This window comes from Aegilops tauschii, chromosome 1, assembly GCF_002575655.3.
Source record: "Aegilops tauschii subsp. strangulata cultivar AL8/78 chromosome 1, Aet v6.0, whole genome shotgun sequence".
Classification (NCBI taxonomy): Eukaryota; Viridiplantae; Streptophyta; class Magnoliopsida; order Poales; family Poaceae; genus Aegilops; species Aegilops tauschii.
In genome coordinates this window covers 425011731-425031207 of record NC_053035.3, presented here as the reverse complement: position 1 = coordinate 425031207, position 19477 = coordinate 425011731, and the positions used below count along the sequence as shown (strand labels likewise).

At 46.0% G+C, this 19477-nt stretch overlaps 2 protein-coding genes and 1 non-coding gene across 3 annotated transcripts; 2 read left to right on the top strand and 1 right to left on the bottom strand.

Annotated features, from left to right (window-relative positions):
* The first annotated feature begins 904 nt into the window (after window positions 1-904).
* On the top strand, window positions 905-4361 carry LOC109747968 (uncharacterized). Its single transcript, XM_020307017.4, has 6 exons — window positions 905-1185; window positions 2230-2841; window positions 2940-3040; window positions 3526-3609; window positions 3693-3803; window positions 3892-4361. Exons 2-6 carry the CDS (start codon window positions 2247-2249, stop codon window positions 3931-3933), a joined length of 933 nt encoding a protein of 310 aa, XP_020162606.1. The 5' UTR covers window positions 905-1185; window positions 2230-2246; the 3' UTR covers window positions 3934-4361.
* Window positions 4362-5237: 876 nt separating this feature from the next.
* TRNAN-GUU (transfer RNA asparagine (anticodon GUU)) lies at window positions 5238-5311 on the top strand. Its single transcript has one exon. It is a non-coding gene; the product is annotated as a tRNA-Asn (tRNA).
* A 729-nt stretch (window positions 5312-6040) lies between these two features.
* LOC109747977 (histone deacetylase 5) lies at window positions 6041-18861 on the bottom strand. The gene is given in 17 exon segments (XM_040398269.3): window positions 6041-6423; window positions 6623-10462; window positions 10597-10671; window positions 11259-11415; window positions 11526-11643; window positions 11646-11715; window positions 13495-13566; window positions 13568-13586; window positions 14043-14049; window positions 14397-14481; window positions 14571-14741; window positions 15031-15095; window positions 15440-15651; window positions 16925-17037; window positions 17195-17341; window positions 17453-17651; window positions 18597-18861. Coding segments are annotated over 16 exon segments (1773 nt in total). The 5' UTR covers window positions 18767-18861; the 3' UTR covers window positions 6041-6423; window positions 6623-10369.
* Window positions 18862-19477: the final 616 nt, after the last annotated feature.

Below are 19477 nucleotides of genomic sequence, written 5' to 3'. Positions count from 1 at the left end.
GGTGAAGAAGGATCATGATAAAAAAGGATAATTTTCGGTTGAGATTGAGAAGACCTCCCTATCCTCTGCAACCTAACATGTCGTGAAAGGGTATACGACAATCCTATCTATCTATTCATCTATCTCTTGTCCATTTCTTCTCTCGGTGATCTTTGTTTTCTAGTGTATACTCACTCAGGGCGGTGCCTCTATCTATCTCGTGACGATGTCTTGGTCTCGGGATCTCTATCTAACCGACGTTAGCTCCACTTCCTCAATCTCTATCCATCAAGCGATGTTGGCGTTCGTTTCTAGACGACCGACTAAGCGTTACGACGGCACCTACCACCTACTTCCTTATCTTTGCTTTTCACACGCCACCGAGCTACACGGCATCACAAGCGTGCGTTATAAGCATCTTCCGTATACAATTGACCACAACCACAGAGAAATCTAGAATCTCGTAGAGTTCTCATCGAAGCCACCACGTGCTTGAGTCTTGATGAAACGCAAAGTGGTGGTTTTCATCATTAATTACTTACGCTTTAGAGCCTTGTAACGCAAGGAGGTGGTTCTCCACCGCCTCGCCGAGAGTTGGTTCCCCACCTTAGCCATGCCGGCCACCGATTGCGGGTATACAACATTTTAACGTACACACAAACCGCACAAATATACACACAACCGAATCCACCATAATAACCGAAATCTTCTTATCGTCCATCATATATTCATATGGGCCATTCAAATCCAGGGATTCTTTCGCAATACGAAAAACAAATCTGCATATATGCAAGCAGCTTAGACATGATCTATCAATTCAAAGACCTGCAGAATATGCTCCTACAACCTTCTGGCATTTTCTAAGGGGTTCTACAAATGGCATCCGCTCAACCGGAGCAACAACCGTCGAGGCCGACCACCAACCAAAGCAAACAAATGACCGCCCCCTGCCCAACCAGTGGCACACCGGGTAAATAACCCGCAACCCGGAGCCTCTTTCCGCCACCGCCTTCCTATAAATACAGCAGGACAGCTCACCTCCCTCACCCTCTCAAACCTCTCTGACCGGTGGACTCCGTGTGGGCGGAGCGAAGTGGGAGCCAACGCCAAGCCAGCCGAGCCGACTCCTCTCCTCCTCGCAGCAGTTCGCGATTCGCCCCCAAATCCAGCGCCCTCCCCGCCGGAATCCGGCGCCGAATCTTGCAGGTATGAGGCTCCTCTCCGATCTCCTTGCTTCTGAGGCCCCGAAATGCGATCTCGCTGGCCTTTCGGCCGTCGATTTTGGCGCGGTCGTTGGGTAGGGGGCGGTGGTTCCGCCAGATTCGCCTTGGTATTTTTTTGTTCCGCTTCGTAGCATCCGACGGCGCGCTCCGCTCTCCCCGTTTCTCACCTCTCGCGTGTTCGGTAGCGGCGCCGCGCCCGCCCGGTTCGCCTCACGCGGCGCTCCCGTCGCGGCCGCGGTCTCGTTCCTGCCGCCCGCGCCTCGCTTTCCTGGCGTGCCGCGCGCCAGAGCCCACCTCATGGGCTCCAGGCTGCCGCTGGCTGCCTCCTTGCCCCGCCAGAGTAAGGTAGGAAGGGGTGTCAGATCTGGGCTTGGGGAGTAGGGTTCCGCGAAATTCGGTTCAAAGCTCTCATAGATCTAGATGATAGTTGTGATTTGGCGTCCTTCTGGGTGACGAATTGGTGTATAGAATTTTTAATTTCGTGCGGTCGAATGATAGATTTATGGTATTACGAAGCTTGGTTTAAGTTGAAAGTTGTCATGAACATGAATTGAAATGGTCAGTGTTAGTTCCATTTGTTCCGTAGAGAGTTTGCATGATCATAGTTGAGCGATGGTAAGCGCATCAGAAAGCGAGGAGTGGGGATTGTGTTCATGGGGACAGCGTATTCTGGCAGCTTGTTGTTGCTGTCGAAACTTGCCTGCCTGGATGCACTATTCTTGGTGGGCTATTATTGATTTGTCAAAAAGTTCTCTCACGGATTTCCGTTGGTTCAGTTTTATTGCTCGTTGAGGTGTAAATATAGGTTTGTAGCTCAGCATTTTGTTTCCTGAAGTAGTGGTCTAGTCTGATTCTAAAGTTAGATAGCAGCTCTGAAAAAAAATTAGTTTCTTATAATTGCAACATGCATGAAGTTATTTCTAATTTTTGTGTTGTATGGGAGATATGTTGCTCCAATATCATTATGTCCCACGGAGTACCAGTGTTGCTTGTCACCTGATATATGTTAATCCTTTCCTGCGTGCAGAGAGCTTGAACCGAGCTATGGACAACTTGTGGCATCTCGGAGATGAGTTCCGTGGGCAATCAAAGGTGGTGGAGGACCGCCAATGGTCTCTCATGACATCAAAGCTGGCTGAGATCACAAAGTCAAAGGCTGAGAGGATGAATGACTTTGAGTATGCACGGATGAACACCGTCCCTGATGTGAAGCAATGGGATAAGCTATCCTACCACCAAGAAGACAACAAGATGGACCACCTCAATCTTGGCCTCATGAACCTGGATCTTAAGATGAATGATCTCAAGATGAACGAGGCTGCCATGAAGTACCCTTTCCGCAACATGGCCTATAACATGAATCCGATGTACCCCAAGGGAAACAATGGTAATGTCAATTCATTCAAGATGAATGTCGGGGTCAACAAATATCCGAATAATCAGAATGGGAAGGAAGCAAACGGCAAACACAATGGTGGTAACAACAACAATGGAGGCAACAGCAACAACAACTCTGTTGACAAGCGCTTCAAAACATTGCCAACAAGCGAGATGCTACCGAGGAATGAAGTTCTTGGTGGATACATCTTTGTCTGCAACAATGATACCATGCAGGAGGATCTCAAGAGACAGCTTTTTGGTATGTGCTACTATGTATCCTTGTAAATCATTTCACATACCATCTCACACAATTATATTTAAATTACTCTGTTACTCATGGTTTGTTCTGTTCTGCAGGCTTGCCAGCAAGATATCGTGATTCAGTCCGAGCCATCACTCCTGGTCTACCTCTTTTCCTCTACAACTACACGACCCATCAGCTACATGGGGTGTTTGAGGTGTGCGATTGTTTCATTTTCTGATAACCACAAGCCTCCTTATTCGAATGGAATTGCAAGCCTCTTCATGAATACCTTGTAACAGTTCTATTTGTCATACATAAATGCTTATATCATTTGCATGGATAGATGAAAAGTTTTAGCTAGTGTTTTCTTGGAACTGAATTAAATAGGAAATGCCATTCTGGTGGTCTAGATACTCTACCATATGCAATCAAGAACTTGAACTTTCCTGTTCTTTCTTCTAGCTGTAATAAAACATGGTAGGTTACCAAATTAATTCCTGTGCTTCTAAGCCAACTTTCTCCTGATGTTATTTCCCTATTAGCCAAACGTGCTTCTGTGGCCCTTCCCATATTGCCTGGCTGAAATTAGAAGCGTACATGTTCTCAAAGTTCCATTCCAAATGCACATGCATCTCGGTTGAAATCTAGCAGATTATAGTGCTTGTTCTTCATCATTCTTATCAGATTTTCTTGTCTCAGGCTGCTAGTTTTGGAGGATCAAACATTGATCCCACTGCTTGGGAAGATAAGAAGTGCAAAGGTGAATCCAGATTCCCAGCACAGGTAATTAATTTCTAAGGTTGACATATGTTTATAGAATATCAGGCTTGTTTTTCATGATCTGACATATTCATCCATCATATCAGGTGAGGATCCGCATTAGAAGGCTTTGCAAGGCCTTGGAAGAGGATGCTTTCAGGCCAGTGCTGCACCACTATGATGGTCCTAAATTCCGCCTCGAGCTCTCCATAGCAGAGGTATATATACCTTGCTCCAGCTGCTGTCATGATAATAGATGCTTGAGTAAGACTTGTGGACTGAAACATTCTCATCTCAATTTTGCAGACACTGTCACTGCTAGACCTGTGCAAGACAGAAGACGCCTGATCTGCTTCGGAACATGTTTGTGGTTGCTCTGTGGTTCTTTTTAGTAAATATCATCCCTGTAAGTTGTGGAAGATGTTTTCACAATGATCTGTCCCGTCCGTCGTCCATGAAAGCGCAAGCTGTTGGTTGGTGGTTGCATTTCCCCCAGAAAGGACCTGGTACTCGGAAGAAGTAGGCCTCTAAAGATGTGAGCCTGTCTGTGTCGGTGCCGTCTGTCCGTAATCTCGGTGATGTGTATGTTCTTCTTCATATTTATGTATTTGTAGTGCAGTATGCCCGCCGCCAGCGGGGAAACCCCGAAAGACGGGGGATACTGTTGTGATGCATCAGGAACGCCCCAAAGTGAGGGTGGTTGATGTTGGGAGTGTATCTTGTTGTCTCTGTACCTTACCTTGGTTTGGAAAGTTGGAACCTTGCATTTGACTTGATGCTGCTGTTTCTGTACTGCTGCCAGTGTTGGAAGTTAAATCCTTGCAATTTTACTCGTCGCTGCTCTTGGCAATTGGCATGCTGTTGCTTTGGTTGCCGGTTTGGCCTCTTAGACGACGCTGTCGCTGTACACGTTGTCCATCTTGTTTTCGCTGTACAGGAACGTAGCTATGTACTTACTCCGTTGATCTTATGTTCTGAAACATGTTATATTTGTGGAAGGAGGGAGTAGTTATGTAGGTGCTAAAAATGGTCACATGATTAGCTGGTGCAAACTGAGAATTGGTGAGCTGAAGTGGTTACATCGTTATAGGTGCACCAAAACTTACGTGTGAGGTGTTACAATCCAGAGTGACATCCTACTGGTGTTGATTGCATCAGTTCAACTGCTCCTCGGTAACACATCCCAGGACAACTAGGAGTACCATCACCTGTTTTCTTGGGGGGCTGTCTCAGGTTCTCGGCAGGTTGAAACCAATGCTGAGCTCAACGGACACACCAACCAATCCTAGGAAAATATACCATGTCCATATTGTTCTGTAAATCACTAGGAATTTTGCAACATATGCGCAAGGTCTTTACCCTTTGGCCTGTGATGGACATGCAGCTGTTCGGTGAGCTGGGCAAGGAAGCGTGATCAGGTCAAGGCGGTTTCCTATTCTTACTGATGCACGATTCGGCTAGTTTGAAGAGAGAGAAATATCGTCGCTCGCTTCCAAGGCCATAACTCATGGTGATTCGGTGCTTGTTCCTGCCACCATCCATCAATCCCCCGTTTGAACGAGGAAGACCTGGAATATCTTCGAGTTTAGGTGTACTTGTGTCTATTAGCAACGTATGGATTATCTATATAGAGTTCGGCTCGTTGCCATCAAGCTGGAATAGCTCAGTTGGCTAGAGCGTGTGGCTGTTAACCACAAGGTCGGAGGTTCGAGCCCTCCTTCTAGCGCATTTTTTGATTTTATTTCCTTTCCTTTTTGCGTCTATTTTTCTTCTTTCCTCCTTCTAGCTCGTTCTCTGATTTTTTTTTTCCGTCCTTTTTGCGTCTATTTTTCTTCTTTCCCTTTTTATTTCCGTGACTAGTGTTTTTCTTCTTCCCTCCTTCTAGCGGGTTCTCTGATTTTGTTTTCTTTTCTATTTTATTTTCGCGACTAGTGTTTACACACTACATCACATCATGGCCCCCTAACTTCTGCATATGACATAAACCAAACATCTAGTTTCCATCTATGCCGATTTGTTTTAATCAATTTTATCTCCAATGCGCACATGTGGCCTAGACCGAGCAAGCAGACTACGCGGATCTAAGTGGCCAGGCCATCTCTCCAATGCGCCCATGTGATGTGGCCTCTCCGGTGCACGCCTGTGACTGTAAAATGTGTTTACAAGTGGATGGGGGCGTCCTCATGTGCGTCGCTTAAAATTGTTCCGTGCCGATGATACATGACATGATAAATCTTGGGATAGGGCAGGCAGCAGGGAGCCCCCCTATCGTATCATTGCATACATCATGTTCATACACACACACACACTCGAAACTTCCGCATGGGTGACATAGTCGGTCAGATCCAATGCTGGCGCAGAATGAGGCCTCCACTACGGCTCCTCTAGTTCCGAATCAAACTAGGAAGCGTCCTAGTACAGATCGATCAAGGGACTCGTGGAAGGGAAGCAGCAATGATAATACGACAGGGTAACTTGGATCGACCAACAATCAGATTCGATCATACATAACAGCACCATCTAACAAAATACTCCCTCCGTCCCATAATATAAGACGTTCTTGTACTATAAAACCCAATCTAAAAACCACTATACCTGCACTATAAAAGGCTCCAGTAGAACAAACCGCACGCCACCACTCACTTCTTCTAGGCTCTGAACGCTGCATTGCAGGATTGTGCAACAACAACAGCCAAAAGCAGAACCAAACACACAACCCAGCCGAGTGATCAAAAGCTCCCAGATAACTCCTTCATCCAGCTATTCGCGGCACCACTGGCGCCCACCCTCTCTTTTGGCTGTACATCTCAGCTGCAACCTGCGACAATAGTCTTGCTCCTGCAAACCAGCCCAGTGTTCCAACCAGTGAGAAACTTGAGTAATAACGCTACTCGGATCATACGGATAAATACCTCTAAAGCATATATGCATTATTCCTACCTACCAAATTGCCCTAAGCCCCTAATCACCACTGCTAACCTTGCAGCCATTAGTCCTCTCATCTTACCAGGAAATCTTATGATCCACAGAGAAATACCTTGTACAGTGTCTGGTAGAACCAGAGGTCCTACCGGACCTGCTCCGGAGGTTGTAGGGGAAGGATGGAGTGGGACGGGGCGTTGATCGGGCGCCGTCGTGTCGGAGGGAGATGGCGGCGGCGGCTAGGGTTAGAGGCGGCTAGGGTTCCGGCTCCTTTGGGAGCCGGGCAATAGGGATAATACTATTCTTATTGCTTAATCTGAAAAAGAGTCTTACAGCCTATATTTATAACCTAGATAACTTGCATAAGAATTAACCTAAGATAACTTGTGGGCCAAGCCCCTAACTACTGCCCGGTGGGCCTCCTCCGGTTATAAGCTAAACCGGTCATAACACTTCTCCCTGCCTGCACAAACAGCTCGTCCTCGAGCTGTAAGGTGGGGAAGCGCTTGCTGAAATCCTCGAGGTGATCAACCAGCGTCAAACACCTGCTCGACAGCTGGGGCGGCCAGGTCGGCGGCGACGGCGTCCTCCGGAATGTAGTCTGCAACCTCCAGGTAGAAGAGTCGCGAGCAGGCGTGGCCGGGCGTGTAGGGCTCGTCGCAGAACAACCCTTGGCGGCGACGCTCGAGTAGCTCGGTTGAGGTGAGCCGGCGGAACGGGCGCGCCGCGGTCGCGGCAAGGGGTGCCGCGGAAGCCTGCGCAGGCCGACCCTGCGCGGAATCCGGCGAGGGTAGCGACCCAGCGGCCCGGGACGGTGATTCCTGCTGGATGGCCACCGCGCGGGCGTAGTACATGGCCGTCTGGAGATCCTGGGGTCCCCTAAGCTCCACGTCCACGCGGATGTGATCCAGAAGTCCACCGACGAAGAGGTCGGCCCGCTGCTGCGCCGTCACGCCCGACGCATGGCACGCCAGGGCCTGGAAACGGTCGGCGAAGTCCTGCACCGTGGAGGTGAAGGGAAGGCGGCCGAGCTCCGCCAGTCGGCTCCCGCGTACCGGAGGCCCAAAGCGAAGGAGGCAGAGCTCGCGGAAGCGCTCCCAAGGGGGCATGGCACCCTCGTCCTGCTTGAGGGCGTAATACCAGGTATGTGCCAGGCCGCGGAGGTGGTACGAGGCGAGCCAGGTACGCTCCGATGCGAGGGTGCGCTGCCCGCGAAAGAACTGGTCGCACTGGTTGAGCCAGTTGAGGGGGTCCTCCGTGCCGTCATAGGTGGCGAAGTCGATCTTGGCGAACCGCGGCGGTGTCTGGGTCGGAGCGCCGTGTTGAGCTGGCTCAGAGGTGCGGAGCAGCGAGGCGGGTGGCGCCTGGTCGGAGTACTCCGGGTAGGGACCGGCGGAACCGGATGGCCCACCGAACTGCGGGAACGGAGTCGGCTGTTCGGGGGCCGTGGTGTAGACCGGCGATGGCGAAGACCCAGCCGCCCACGCTGGAAGTGGCGACGGAGAGGGCGGGAACCGGACTTGATGGATCGGGAGGCCGGTCGGCGATGGTACCCCCGAGCTGTGCAGGGGCGGCGCCGGTGGTTACAGCGGCAGCAGCGGGGGCTGGACGGGGGCAGCGGCTGCCGGGGACGGCAACGGCTGCAGGTGCCAGAGGGGCGCCGTCGATGGTGGCGGCGGCAGATGCCACAGGCCCGCGGCGGCTGGTGGTGGCCTGCTGGAGGTCCCCGTCTAGAACGGCAACAGCGAGGGCCCGCCGCATGCGGGTGCGCCCGGGAACAGCCACGCCACAGGGTGGCCGTAGGTGGCGATCGGCGCAGCCGGCGGGAGGTCGTACGCTCCTGCCATGTACTGGTGGTACTGGTTCATGTGGAGCCCTTGGACGGCCGTCACGAGCTGCTGCAGCGTGCTGGTCATCTGTTCCGGCGTGAAGACAGCGGCGGCTGGTGGCGGCGCGGAAGTGACTGGGGCTGGCGGCGTGGGGAAGCACGCGGTCGTGACCTGCTCCGACGGCATGGGGACTCCGGCGGAGGTCATCGGGGCGGTGGCCAGCGGAGCGGTGGACATCGGGGCAGTGGTGCCGCCGGGCAGCATGGGCGTGGAGGATGATGACGACATGATCGCAACCTTGCCTCTGGATACCAAATTGGTAGAACCAGGGGTCCTACCGGACCTGCTCCGAAGGTTGTAGGGGAAGGATGGAGTGGGACGGGGCGTTGCTCGGGCGCGACAGCGGCCGGGCGCCGTCGCGTCGGAGGGAGATGGCGGCGGCGGCTAGGGTTAGAGGCGGCTAGGGTTCCGGCTCCTCTGGGAGCCGGGCAATAGGGATAATAATATTCTTATTGCTTAATCTGAAAAAGAGTCTTACAGCCTATATTTATAACCTAGATAACTCGCATAAAAATAAACCTAAGATAACTTGTGGGCCAAGCCCCTAACTACTGCCCGGTGGGCCTCCTCCGGTTATAAGCTAAACCGGTCATAACAGTGTCTAAATTCATGGATACCAGCAAAGCACAACTAACTGCTTCCCATTCATATTTTGCCATAGAACAGTGAATAAAGAGGTGATCCACAGATTCTTTGGCCTCACAAAAACGACACTTCTCATCTCCTACCCAACCTCTTTTTTGGCAAGTTATCTTTAGTCAATAATATACTATTCTTTCCATGCAATAATAATAATAATAATAATAATATACTATTCTTAAACATCAACCACAAGAAAACTGTAATCTTAAGAGGTACTTTAATAAGCCATAATTTTCTAAAAGGACATCTAACTTGCAAAGCTTTGATCATCAGGTACATCGATCTAACGGTAAATTCACCACATGTAGTTAACGCACGCACTTATCTCTCTCCTCACTTAGAACCACGTCCTCACAGATATATTGCACCTGCTGCTCAGCCAAATCACCTAGCAACCTCCTCCTAAATTTGACATTATCCCAACAACCCCCAATCACCTTTGCTACAGTAATATTAAAACTGGTTTTAGCATTATACAATCTATGGAACTTACTACACAATGGAACATTACCTAATCAAGAGTCTTCCCAAAAGTCTAGTAGTTTTGCCATCCCCCACTCGCTTCCTACAAAATTTATAATACTCTTTTCTAGTCTAGGAGGCCACTCATAAAATGAGACTGAGTAGGTTTTCTCTTAATGCTGACTAGGACTCTTCATTACAATATTTACTTCTAATCATATCTTGCCTCATACCTTCGTCATTTTCTATTTTCCATAACCATTTACTCAAAAGACACCTATTCATTACAGCTAGATCAACTACTCCCAGACCCCCCTACCCCGATGAATAGGTTGGCAAGCCTTTTCCCACTCCACTAAATTGTACTTGTCAGATTCACCACTATCCTGCCATAGAAGTCTTTTCATAAAATATTCTACTCTATGCAGAGGATCTCTAGGAATACGAAACATAGACATCACAAAGTATACTACTCAAACAGGATTTCAGCAAAATTAATTTAGGACCATAAGACATCATTCTTCCTTGCCAGGCTCCTAGTTTCCCTTCCATCTTGTCATCCACTCTTTCCAAATCACTATTCATAAGCTTAACACTATGCACAGGGATGCCCAAGTAAGCTACCAAGCTACACAAGTACAAATTTCTCTACATATTTCAATGTGATCACTAGCATCTCATAAACAAAAAAGCTCGCTCTTATTAAAATTAATCTTTAGACCAGAAAGATGCTCAAATAAGCATAAAATGTTCTTTAACACCTTGTCAGCTCTTAATAAAAGTACTGTGTCATCAACATATTGTAACATATTAATGCCTCCCTCTACTAGACAAGGAACACCGCTCTAATTAACCCAGCTCTCTTAGCCCTATGAATTAATTCTTGCAAAACATCTACAGCAATGTTGAACAGCATAGGTGAGGGGGGTCCCCCTGCGCAACAGCTGTTGAGGGGCATCTATCTGCAGGGAAACAAACAATTTCACACCATCCACCAAAAAACATATCTTCATCTGTGTTCTTACCGCTTCTCTTCAAGTAGTGCATTGGATAGTATCTACAAGAATTTTTTTACCAAGTGAATACCGGAGTTTACGTCATAGTTAAAATTGGACGTCATCCTCCTCTCAAGATAGAGTACATTGTTTTTACACGTGGAGCACCAGATATCCTGTAGGAAATTTGCATGACGAACATGAACAAAAAAAACTAATAACTTGCAGAAATGATCCACTGATATGAAAATATAACTAGCATCAGATTTATTTAGAAAATCAACTAGTGTCAGCTATATGGCTATGGATGAAGCGGCATTATGAGAAGAAAAAATAGTTTATCCTTTTCAGTTTATAATGTACTGAGACAAGACCTTTTTCGACTGTTGTGATCATGTCAAAAGAGCTTCAAATCCAAGGTAACATTCCAAACTGCGATCTGGACTAGGCATCAGTCCCGGTAACTTCTAATTCAGACCAACCTGACAGACAAAAGAGGCAGGACATGGCATTTCCTTACCAAAGGATCAACTATTACAGCAGGCATTAGCTTTAATCTGTAAGAGTGATGGATTCTACCAGTGATGGCCACACAAGAGTTTGGTAGTGTCCTTTATCAAAGTGCTGTCAGAAGGACAGTCGCACTTAAGAGCATTTTTTTTCCAACGATGCGATATTAACTATTCTCATTTATTCATAGGCATATAGAAAATTCTATGCGGAGGATAAGCGTGCGCTTGATGTGGAAAGTAGCAAATCCAACCTTAATACGTTCAAGATGAAGAGTTTTTTGTGAAGAGGCAGAGTCTATTTCAGACAAGCGAATCAAACGAGAGCCAGGAGACTTGAATTTTCCATCTTCGCTGATATCCTTCACTAAACAGTTCTCTTGAAACAACGTGTCATTGAACTGCTCAAGCCTGTAAAAAAGAGAAATTCGATGAAATCAGAGCACTGACAAGAGATTATGTTCCACCCAGACCTAATTCAAGGATCAATAAAACATAGATGTGGTTATGATATAACATACATTATTTCGTACATGCAGACATATGACTTGTCACTGTAGTTTATATCAGGGTTGAGGAAAACAACACCACCAGTACCCCACAGGGGATAGAGGATCTCCTGAAAAAATCTATGATGCACATCTTCCACATGGTACCTCTTCGTGGGCTTGTGTCATGTGAACCAAAACATGATACACTCATATCATCAACCTGCCACAGATCAAAATGAATAGCAACTTTCACACAAAGCATAATGCTTCAGAAAAGGAAAAAGTAAGTTATAATAAGGAGACAAAGGGAAATACTATATTCATCAAGATTATAATAAAAAGACGCTTATGCATTTTACATTTGCGGAAAGCACTAAAAACACTTCCCGAAGACCAAAATATCCCCCAAAAAGGATTCCTTTGGTACAACCCCTTTAGAGAACTACACAAATTTCATGTGGATAAATGGTGGGGATTACAACGAGTCACTTACTACGCCATAAAGGGAAATGTAGTCTATTTCATGTGGTGGGATACTTTTTTTTGACGGAACCTTGTCAGAGGGCAGGGTGCTCCTGCTATTTCATTAAGAAGAAGAGAGTTGGCCCGGTTTATAGGGAAAACTAGGCCAAAAACCACACAACAACATGGTTGATTAGGGGAAAACTGAGCGAAAACCCCAACAACGAGTACAAACAGCCCCAACCAAAACTAGGCACCACCACCAAACACAAACCAATAGATCAAGGGCCAAAGCGACCCGAGGTAGGAGTGAAGAAGCTCTTCGGTAACGCCTTCAAGAAGTAAATGGCGCGTGCGAGCGTCAACTTCACCGACCTCGCATGGGGACAAAGCTTTTACCAAGAGCTCCGCACAGCACCACCCCACTGAACCTTGTGGGAGGGGATCCAGCCACGCCAATAGCCACCGGAACCTAGTACCAGCCACAGTGATCTGGTGTCCGGATGAACTCTTCAGCAACGCCTCCAAGGAGGATAAAAACGCCTAGGATGCCTTCACTACCGGTACCGGCCCCCCGCCGGCCAAAGCTTTCGCCCAGAGCCCATAACCCCTCCACCTCGACGAGGGATACTGAGCATGGTGCAACCCACACAGCCCACCTTCAGGCCCAACCTCATCTCAGCCCGTCCGCATCTCCTTACATCACGCTTGGCCCCCTCCTCTCCCCTTATAGAGGCAGGAGTGAAGGATACAGCAAGGGGCCACAGTCAGTTCAGGGCTCCTTTGATTCAAGGGATTTTCATAGGAATTTTGGAGGATTAGAATCCTTAGGAATTTTTCCTATGTTGTTTGTTTGATTCATAGGATTGAATACTATAGGAATTTCTCCTAAGGATTTATTTGTACTACCCATAGGATTTATAGCATCCACTCGAACCTCTTTGAAAGAATAATTTGTCTTTCCTATGATGCAATCAAACAACCCAAAATGCTGTAGGATTGAGATGAACATGACATTACAATCCTGTGTTTTCCTATTCCCCTGTTTTGAAAATCCTGCAAATCAAATAGGCCCTCAATCTCTTTGGTCATTGCTAGCGAACGGACGTGAAGCTTTGCACTCATAGACACCGATCCCCAGGTCGACGACTGTGATTCACATAGTGCCAGATCAAACAAACTAAGAGGAGCAGCGAGGAAGGCATGAAGAGCCATGGGCTAGAGAAGGTTTGTTCGAACGTCGTGGAGCAAGCGTGAGCTGCTATTGTTCTGGCCAGCAGCTTCCCCAATTGAACCGATACATCGGTGCGTAACAGACTAATGTATGAAGTGGAGAAATATGTATTCCCGATTTGTGCGGAAGGTGTGCACCGAATCGATAAGTGATTTGAGTTACATTAACTGAAAGGGGTGCACCGAATGAAATCTCCCCGAGAAATCAATGATATGATGAATGCAACGACAAGCTACAAACTTTAAATAGAGGAACCTAAATGTTCCTTGCCATATATAAAAGACAATGTGCTTTCAACTTTACCTTACCCCCTTCGATGTAGCACAAGAATCTTGGTTTCTACATGTTCGAACCTAAGCTGGCATACCAAATATTGAACTTTTGACAATGCGGATCTCCAAGCATATCATACTCAAAACATCAGACTCAGAACTAGAAGAAGTGCATGGCTGTTCATCCCCAATGGGGAAAACAAGAAAGAGAAATTATTCAAGGGCTCCACCATCGGGTTAATATTTCCTATTGATCGTCTTAGCTATACAGTAAGCCTCCATGCATCAAGATGCATAAATGGTACTCCCTCCGTCCCAAAATAAGTGTCTCAAACTTTGTACTAGCTTTAGTGCAAAGTTGTAGTAAAGTTGAGACACTTATTTTGGGACGGAGGGAGTAAATCAAATGTGAGACTATTGGCACAAGATAATTAAAGTGCACAGTATAAATATAGCTGAGCTGTATAACTCTGTATGTTCTTTTGCAAAGGTTAAGAGTTTAAAAGTTGATAGGCACCTCAGAATAAGCATACACATGAAGCATTGATCACAACAACAAAAAAAAGGTTCATCAAGTACGGACTGCCTGCGGATAATATGGAAATAGCATATCAACTGAGCTGTGTAATACAGTCCACATCACTCGTGAACATGCATTCATCTATGGAATTGAGCTACATTATGGTGCTTCATTATAACCCTGGAACAAAAAAAAATCTTCCATTAAGAAGGTAATTTGAAAGCTGCAACTGTGGACATGACATGTTGGTGAAAAGTAAGAGAAGATGGTGTCAAGTTTCCCAGCAAACGAATCTGGAACAGAGCGATCCACATCTCATACATAAAAGCACAACTCATTAGTCGGAGGTCAGACCAAGCAGGCCCCAACTCAAGTCCCCAAGAAGAAGAAAATAGAAAGAGGAAATTCACCTCAATATGACGGCGTACTCCTCAAAGATACGTTCTCCGGAAGCTTACTGCTCAAAACAGGCCAGTATGTCTTTAATTCATCGCGTACCTGGTCAGTGCAAGGGGGAATGAGAACTAAATTACAGATACGCATAGCGAGACCAAATTAGACAGAAATAGTACATTGCGGACTATTACCATTTGTATGACTCTCCATGTAGATTCGAATGGTTGCATCTCTGGAGAGTTAAGTGTGAATTTATCTCCCAACAATACTTTTGCGCAAGCACAAACTGAGTTTGCTATGGACTCAGGGTTATAACCTCCTTCAAGGGCCATCACAATCCTTCCTTTTGCAAAACCTAACAGCTGCAGGTAAAATGTAGAAAGGCATAAGCATAAGCATCGATTAGCTGAGTAGAAAGTAAAAAAAAATTATAGGAGATACTAATAAATTGATGGAATCAAATGAAAATTTTCAAACAGGTAACACCAAAGCATGACAACAAAAATGAATGACCGTGGCAATAACATAAACGCTACTCTATCACATCCAAACTCCAAGGTCAAGAATGAAAAATGTTTTTAAGACCAGGAGAGTGCATGGTTCAGTGAGCTTAATGAAAGGTCATTTTGCTGCAAACCTGCAAATCCATACCTTTGTTAGTAGCAGTGCATATCCATTTGGAGTGATGCAGCAATCACCCATATGATCACCCCGTGCTAGCAAAAAAGAAACAGGGAAAATATTCAAAACCAGTGAGTAACAAGAACATGCATGATCATATGAGAGAGACACGGAAGTTTTGATTCCATTGGCATGTAATAGCAATATAATACAACAAAGCCACAGTGGTTGTCAAAATATCTTCAGTGAAGATCTCATTAGTCATGCAAATACGAAATCAAGTATCTAAGGTGTAGTCGAACCAGTGCACATCTAGCCCATAGAATAAACTGCAATGCCAGTATATAGCAACAGCCAGGCTTCACTTGAAGTGCCTAGATTAGTTAGATGTTTAAATTTTAATGATAAGATAGTTTCTAAGAATTTTCCAGCTATCTACCTGCATCAAACCCAGCAGACAGTAATATTATATCCGGATCAAATGCTTCTGCAACAGGAAGGAGTACATGGTCCCATGCAGCAACATAATCTGCATCACCACATTTCGCATGCTCCCAGGGCACATTAATGTTGTACCCTCGACCAGTTTCATCCCCAATGAAAACGTGTGATGCATCCGCTTCATAAGGGTAGAACCTTCCATAATCATATCTACAGAGCAAACATTGGAATAATAGTTTACACATTACTGAAGGATCAACAGAATGCAATGGAACAACTGCGAAAATTTGAGATTTCGATCAGAATTGGTTGGGTAGTTCTAGGAGAGGCCTTAAACAAACATGTACACAATCTGTAGATTCATCAGCCAAGGTAACGTGTATGTAAACTTAAATGATAAGCGGTTAGAACAGCAGCTTTCCTCAGGTACCTACCTACTATTCCCTCCGTCCCATAATGTAAGACGTTTCTTGACACTAGACTAGAAAAATGTTAGAATAAGTTCCAGCGTTGGATCTGAGAGGCTAGAACTTTTACATATGTCGGAGAAAAAAAGGATAAATATCAGCATCGGATGCTCCAGACTATAACAGTGCAGATAAATCAAACATATTAGAGCAAGAGTTATATAACAAGTACAACTCAGTTTTCAAACATAAGCACTGAAGTTGCATTATAAACACCTCTTTCTAATATAAACATGAATTGTAGTATCTAAACCTGCAGATGCATGGGAAACTAAACTCAGATAGCAATAGTAAGTAAACACAATGAATTGATTAATATACTATAACCAAAATCAAGGGTGGGCAGGTAACAATTCAAATGACAAATAAAGTAACCATACTATGTTGATTAGAAGTTTAGAACAGATAATTCAGGCTGATTCAATACTAGTAGTGTCGACATAGGAAGTAAAATGGTAAAACCATGATGAAACAGAAAAATGAATAAGCCTACAGTATAAAGTTATCTGTTATAGATTCTTCCATTGACAACGGATTAATAGTTAATAGGTTCCATGGCACATTAATCACAAACTGGGCTCAAGCATTTAGATCGTGCTATACAGCCCAGCTGAATGAACAAAACTGAGGAGACTTAATCCCGATCATTGCAGGTACAATATCGAAGAGCACTATAGTAAGGTGAGCTCACTAATATCAAAAATGAGTTTGTTAATGCCATGTAAATAAGAAATTGAGTTTCTAAATTTCTATGAACTACAGAGATCCACTGTAAGAAAACGCTTTCAGCATCCTACATCCATTCAAAAAGCAGTAAGCCTTAAAAATGTAGGCAACAAAACTACCACCGCTTCACGAATATCATATCGTGAAGGTTATGAAGCTAGTCTAAAGTCTAAACTAAGACTTCTTCTTTATATCTAATGCGTATACATACAGTGGTTTGCATGTTTGCGGAAGCAAAGTCTGAAGTCTAAACAAAACTAGCAAAGCAACGCCAAGTTGTTGTGGCATACCTGTGCACTGAAAAGAACAATACACGAGGGTCACTATAAAACATGTTCTGCGTGCCATTTCCATGATGAACATCCCAATCGACAATCAATATCTTGTTGATACCTAGGTCAGGCTGCAACAGAAAAAGGGAAGTCAGAAAATGACTCCATGTTCTCAGTAGGTCACATCATAGCAAATTGATATGATTGTTCCTACAGAGGAAATGATAAACAAAAACAGCACGTATTGATCTTAACAGAACATTCAACAGGGAAGTTTCAAATACACACCCTTTCATTTAAGAGGTAGTTAGCTGCAATTGCCACATTGTTGAAGAGGCAAAATCCCATGGGCTTGCTATGTTCGGCATGGTGGCCTGGAGGCCTGACTAGAGCGATGGCAGAACTCAGCTCACCAGCCGCAACCTTCTCAGCAACCTACTTGCCAAACGAGTCATTTTGTCAGCACTCAGGATCGGCGGAACCAGAATTGCTGTATAAGACTAGTGAACGTACATATGCAATGTAGGAAAAGTAAAAGGAAATTACCTCAATGACAGAACCAGCCGCAAGGAAAGCAGACTCTGAGGAGCCTTTGCTGAAGTAAACGGAATCAAATTTCTTAGCAGTCTTTTTTAGATCGGAACTATCCTTCGAGCTGATTTTCCTTATCAGATCTACGTGCTTCCGGGCGTGGACAGAGGCTATATATTTTTCCTTGGCTACCTTCGCCCTCATGCCCACACACCTGGAAGAAACTTATGTTACACTACAGCCACAGAACCTTGCAAAGTCATACAATCATTAATCTAGTCAATCAAAGTAATGCAAGCAATGGACAGCACAGAAGCTATACTGCCGATGTTCAAACTCCACTCTAGTGGCATCCAAGTTACTTTTTCAAGGGAAACAGCAGGACTCTGCTGCGTATTTTTGTTGATTTTCAAATAAATGTTACAAAGTAAAGTTCGGAAATAAAACAAAAGAGCTATACAGGCCTAGTGAAAACAAACAAGGAACAGAAAATACAAAAGCTACAATGGAGGAAGAACTAAGTTCATCTGAAAGCTTTGACCCAATCAATCAGGCCACTATACTCCTTCCTTTTGGCCCTGTAGGTGAGCCACTTCAGTTCCTCTTTAAATGGACGCATGCAGGCATCCAAGTTACTGTACACAAGGAAGGGCTGGAGTGCCCAAAATTGCAGAAATACCAGAAGGACTCCGTTCCTTTCAGTGTTAAACTGCATACATGTTTGAACCTATAATGCAAACAGTGGGCAGCACAAAAGCCATAATGCCAATGTTCAAACTTAACTCTAGTAGCATCCAGGTTACTGTGCACAGGCAATGGCTTGAGTACCCAGAATTGCAGAAATACCAGAACTCTATACCTTTTCAGCGCTACTGTGCATACATGTTCGAACCTATTGTATGAAGAATCTATACCCCCCCCCCCCCCCCCCTCTCGGGCCCGTCACCATTTGGGGCACTTCAGATAACCAAAACATAATCATGCAGATTTACAGTCGTAACAGGAAACAGATCAAGCACAGCGGGGCGCGCGAGGACCTCCCATCTATCTCCGGCGATTCCACGGAACCGTATGCAGAAAAAAAAAAGGGGGGGGGGGGGGGGGGGGGGGGCACGAGGTGGCGCGGTTCTCGCTTAAGAGAGTCGCTGGCGGCGCGTACCTGGAGGTGACGCCCTCGGCGGCGAGCTTGCGCCAGATGGCGCGTAGCCGCTCGGGGGTCTCCTTTTCTTTCTTCCCGGCAGGCGCGTGCGCCAGCATCCTCTGGTCGTACAGCAGCCCCACCCTGGGCGCCGCGCCCGCCTGCCTCGCTGTGCCCGCGGCCGCCGCCATCCTGCGCCGGCGGAGGAGAGACCGGAGGCGGAACTCGGGGTGGAACCGGAAACGGAAACCGGGGGCGGCGAGACGAATGAGACTAGGGCCAACTCCAACGCACAACGCACGACCTTGGATACGTTTAAGTCTAAGACAAATGCCACGGCCCAACTATAGCCGAACAAACGGGCCGTGCTAACTGGGCCGGCCCGGTAGCACGCGGGCACGGCACGACACGGCCCGGGCTAAATGGGCCAGGCCCGGCATGCGGCACGCCATGGGCCGTGGCTGGGTACGCGGGCCGGCACGGCACGGCCCTTTTTTTTTGAAATATAAAATTATATATGTCCTATATAAATACCTAATACTCTAATATGTTCAATTTTTTGTCGTGCATGCGTATTTTATTAGTGCTTGGATCTGAGTATTAGTAGTGTTATATAGTGCAGTCTTTGTCGAATATTGTCTTTAGAGGCCGAGCTCCATGGAGCCCGGTTTTGAAAATTTCGAATTTCATCAAATTTCATATTTTCTGCGTTTTAAAATATTCTGAAAAAAAACACAGATATACATGAAAGCATAACACATATGTGTGTAAATTCTCAGGACAAAATACGTTGAAATGAGGCATGTGCAAAAAAGACAAATCTAGGGTTTTTAACACATGATACTATTCATCCTCCCGGGCCATGAATTTGTCATATTTGTACAGGTCGCATTTCAACGTTT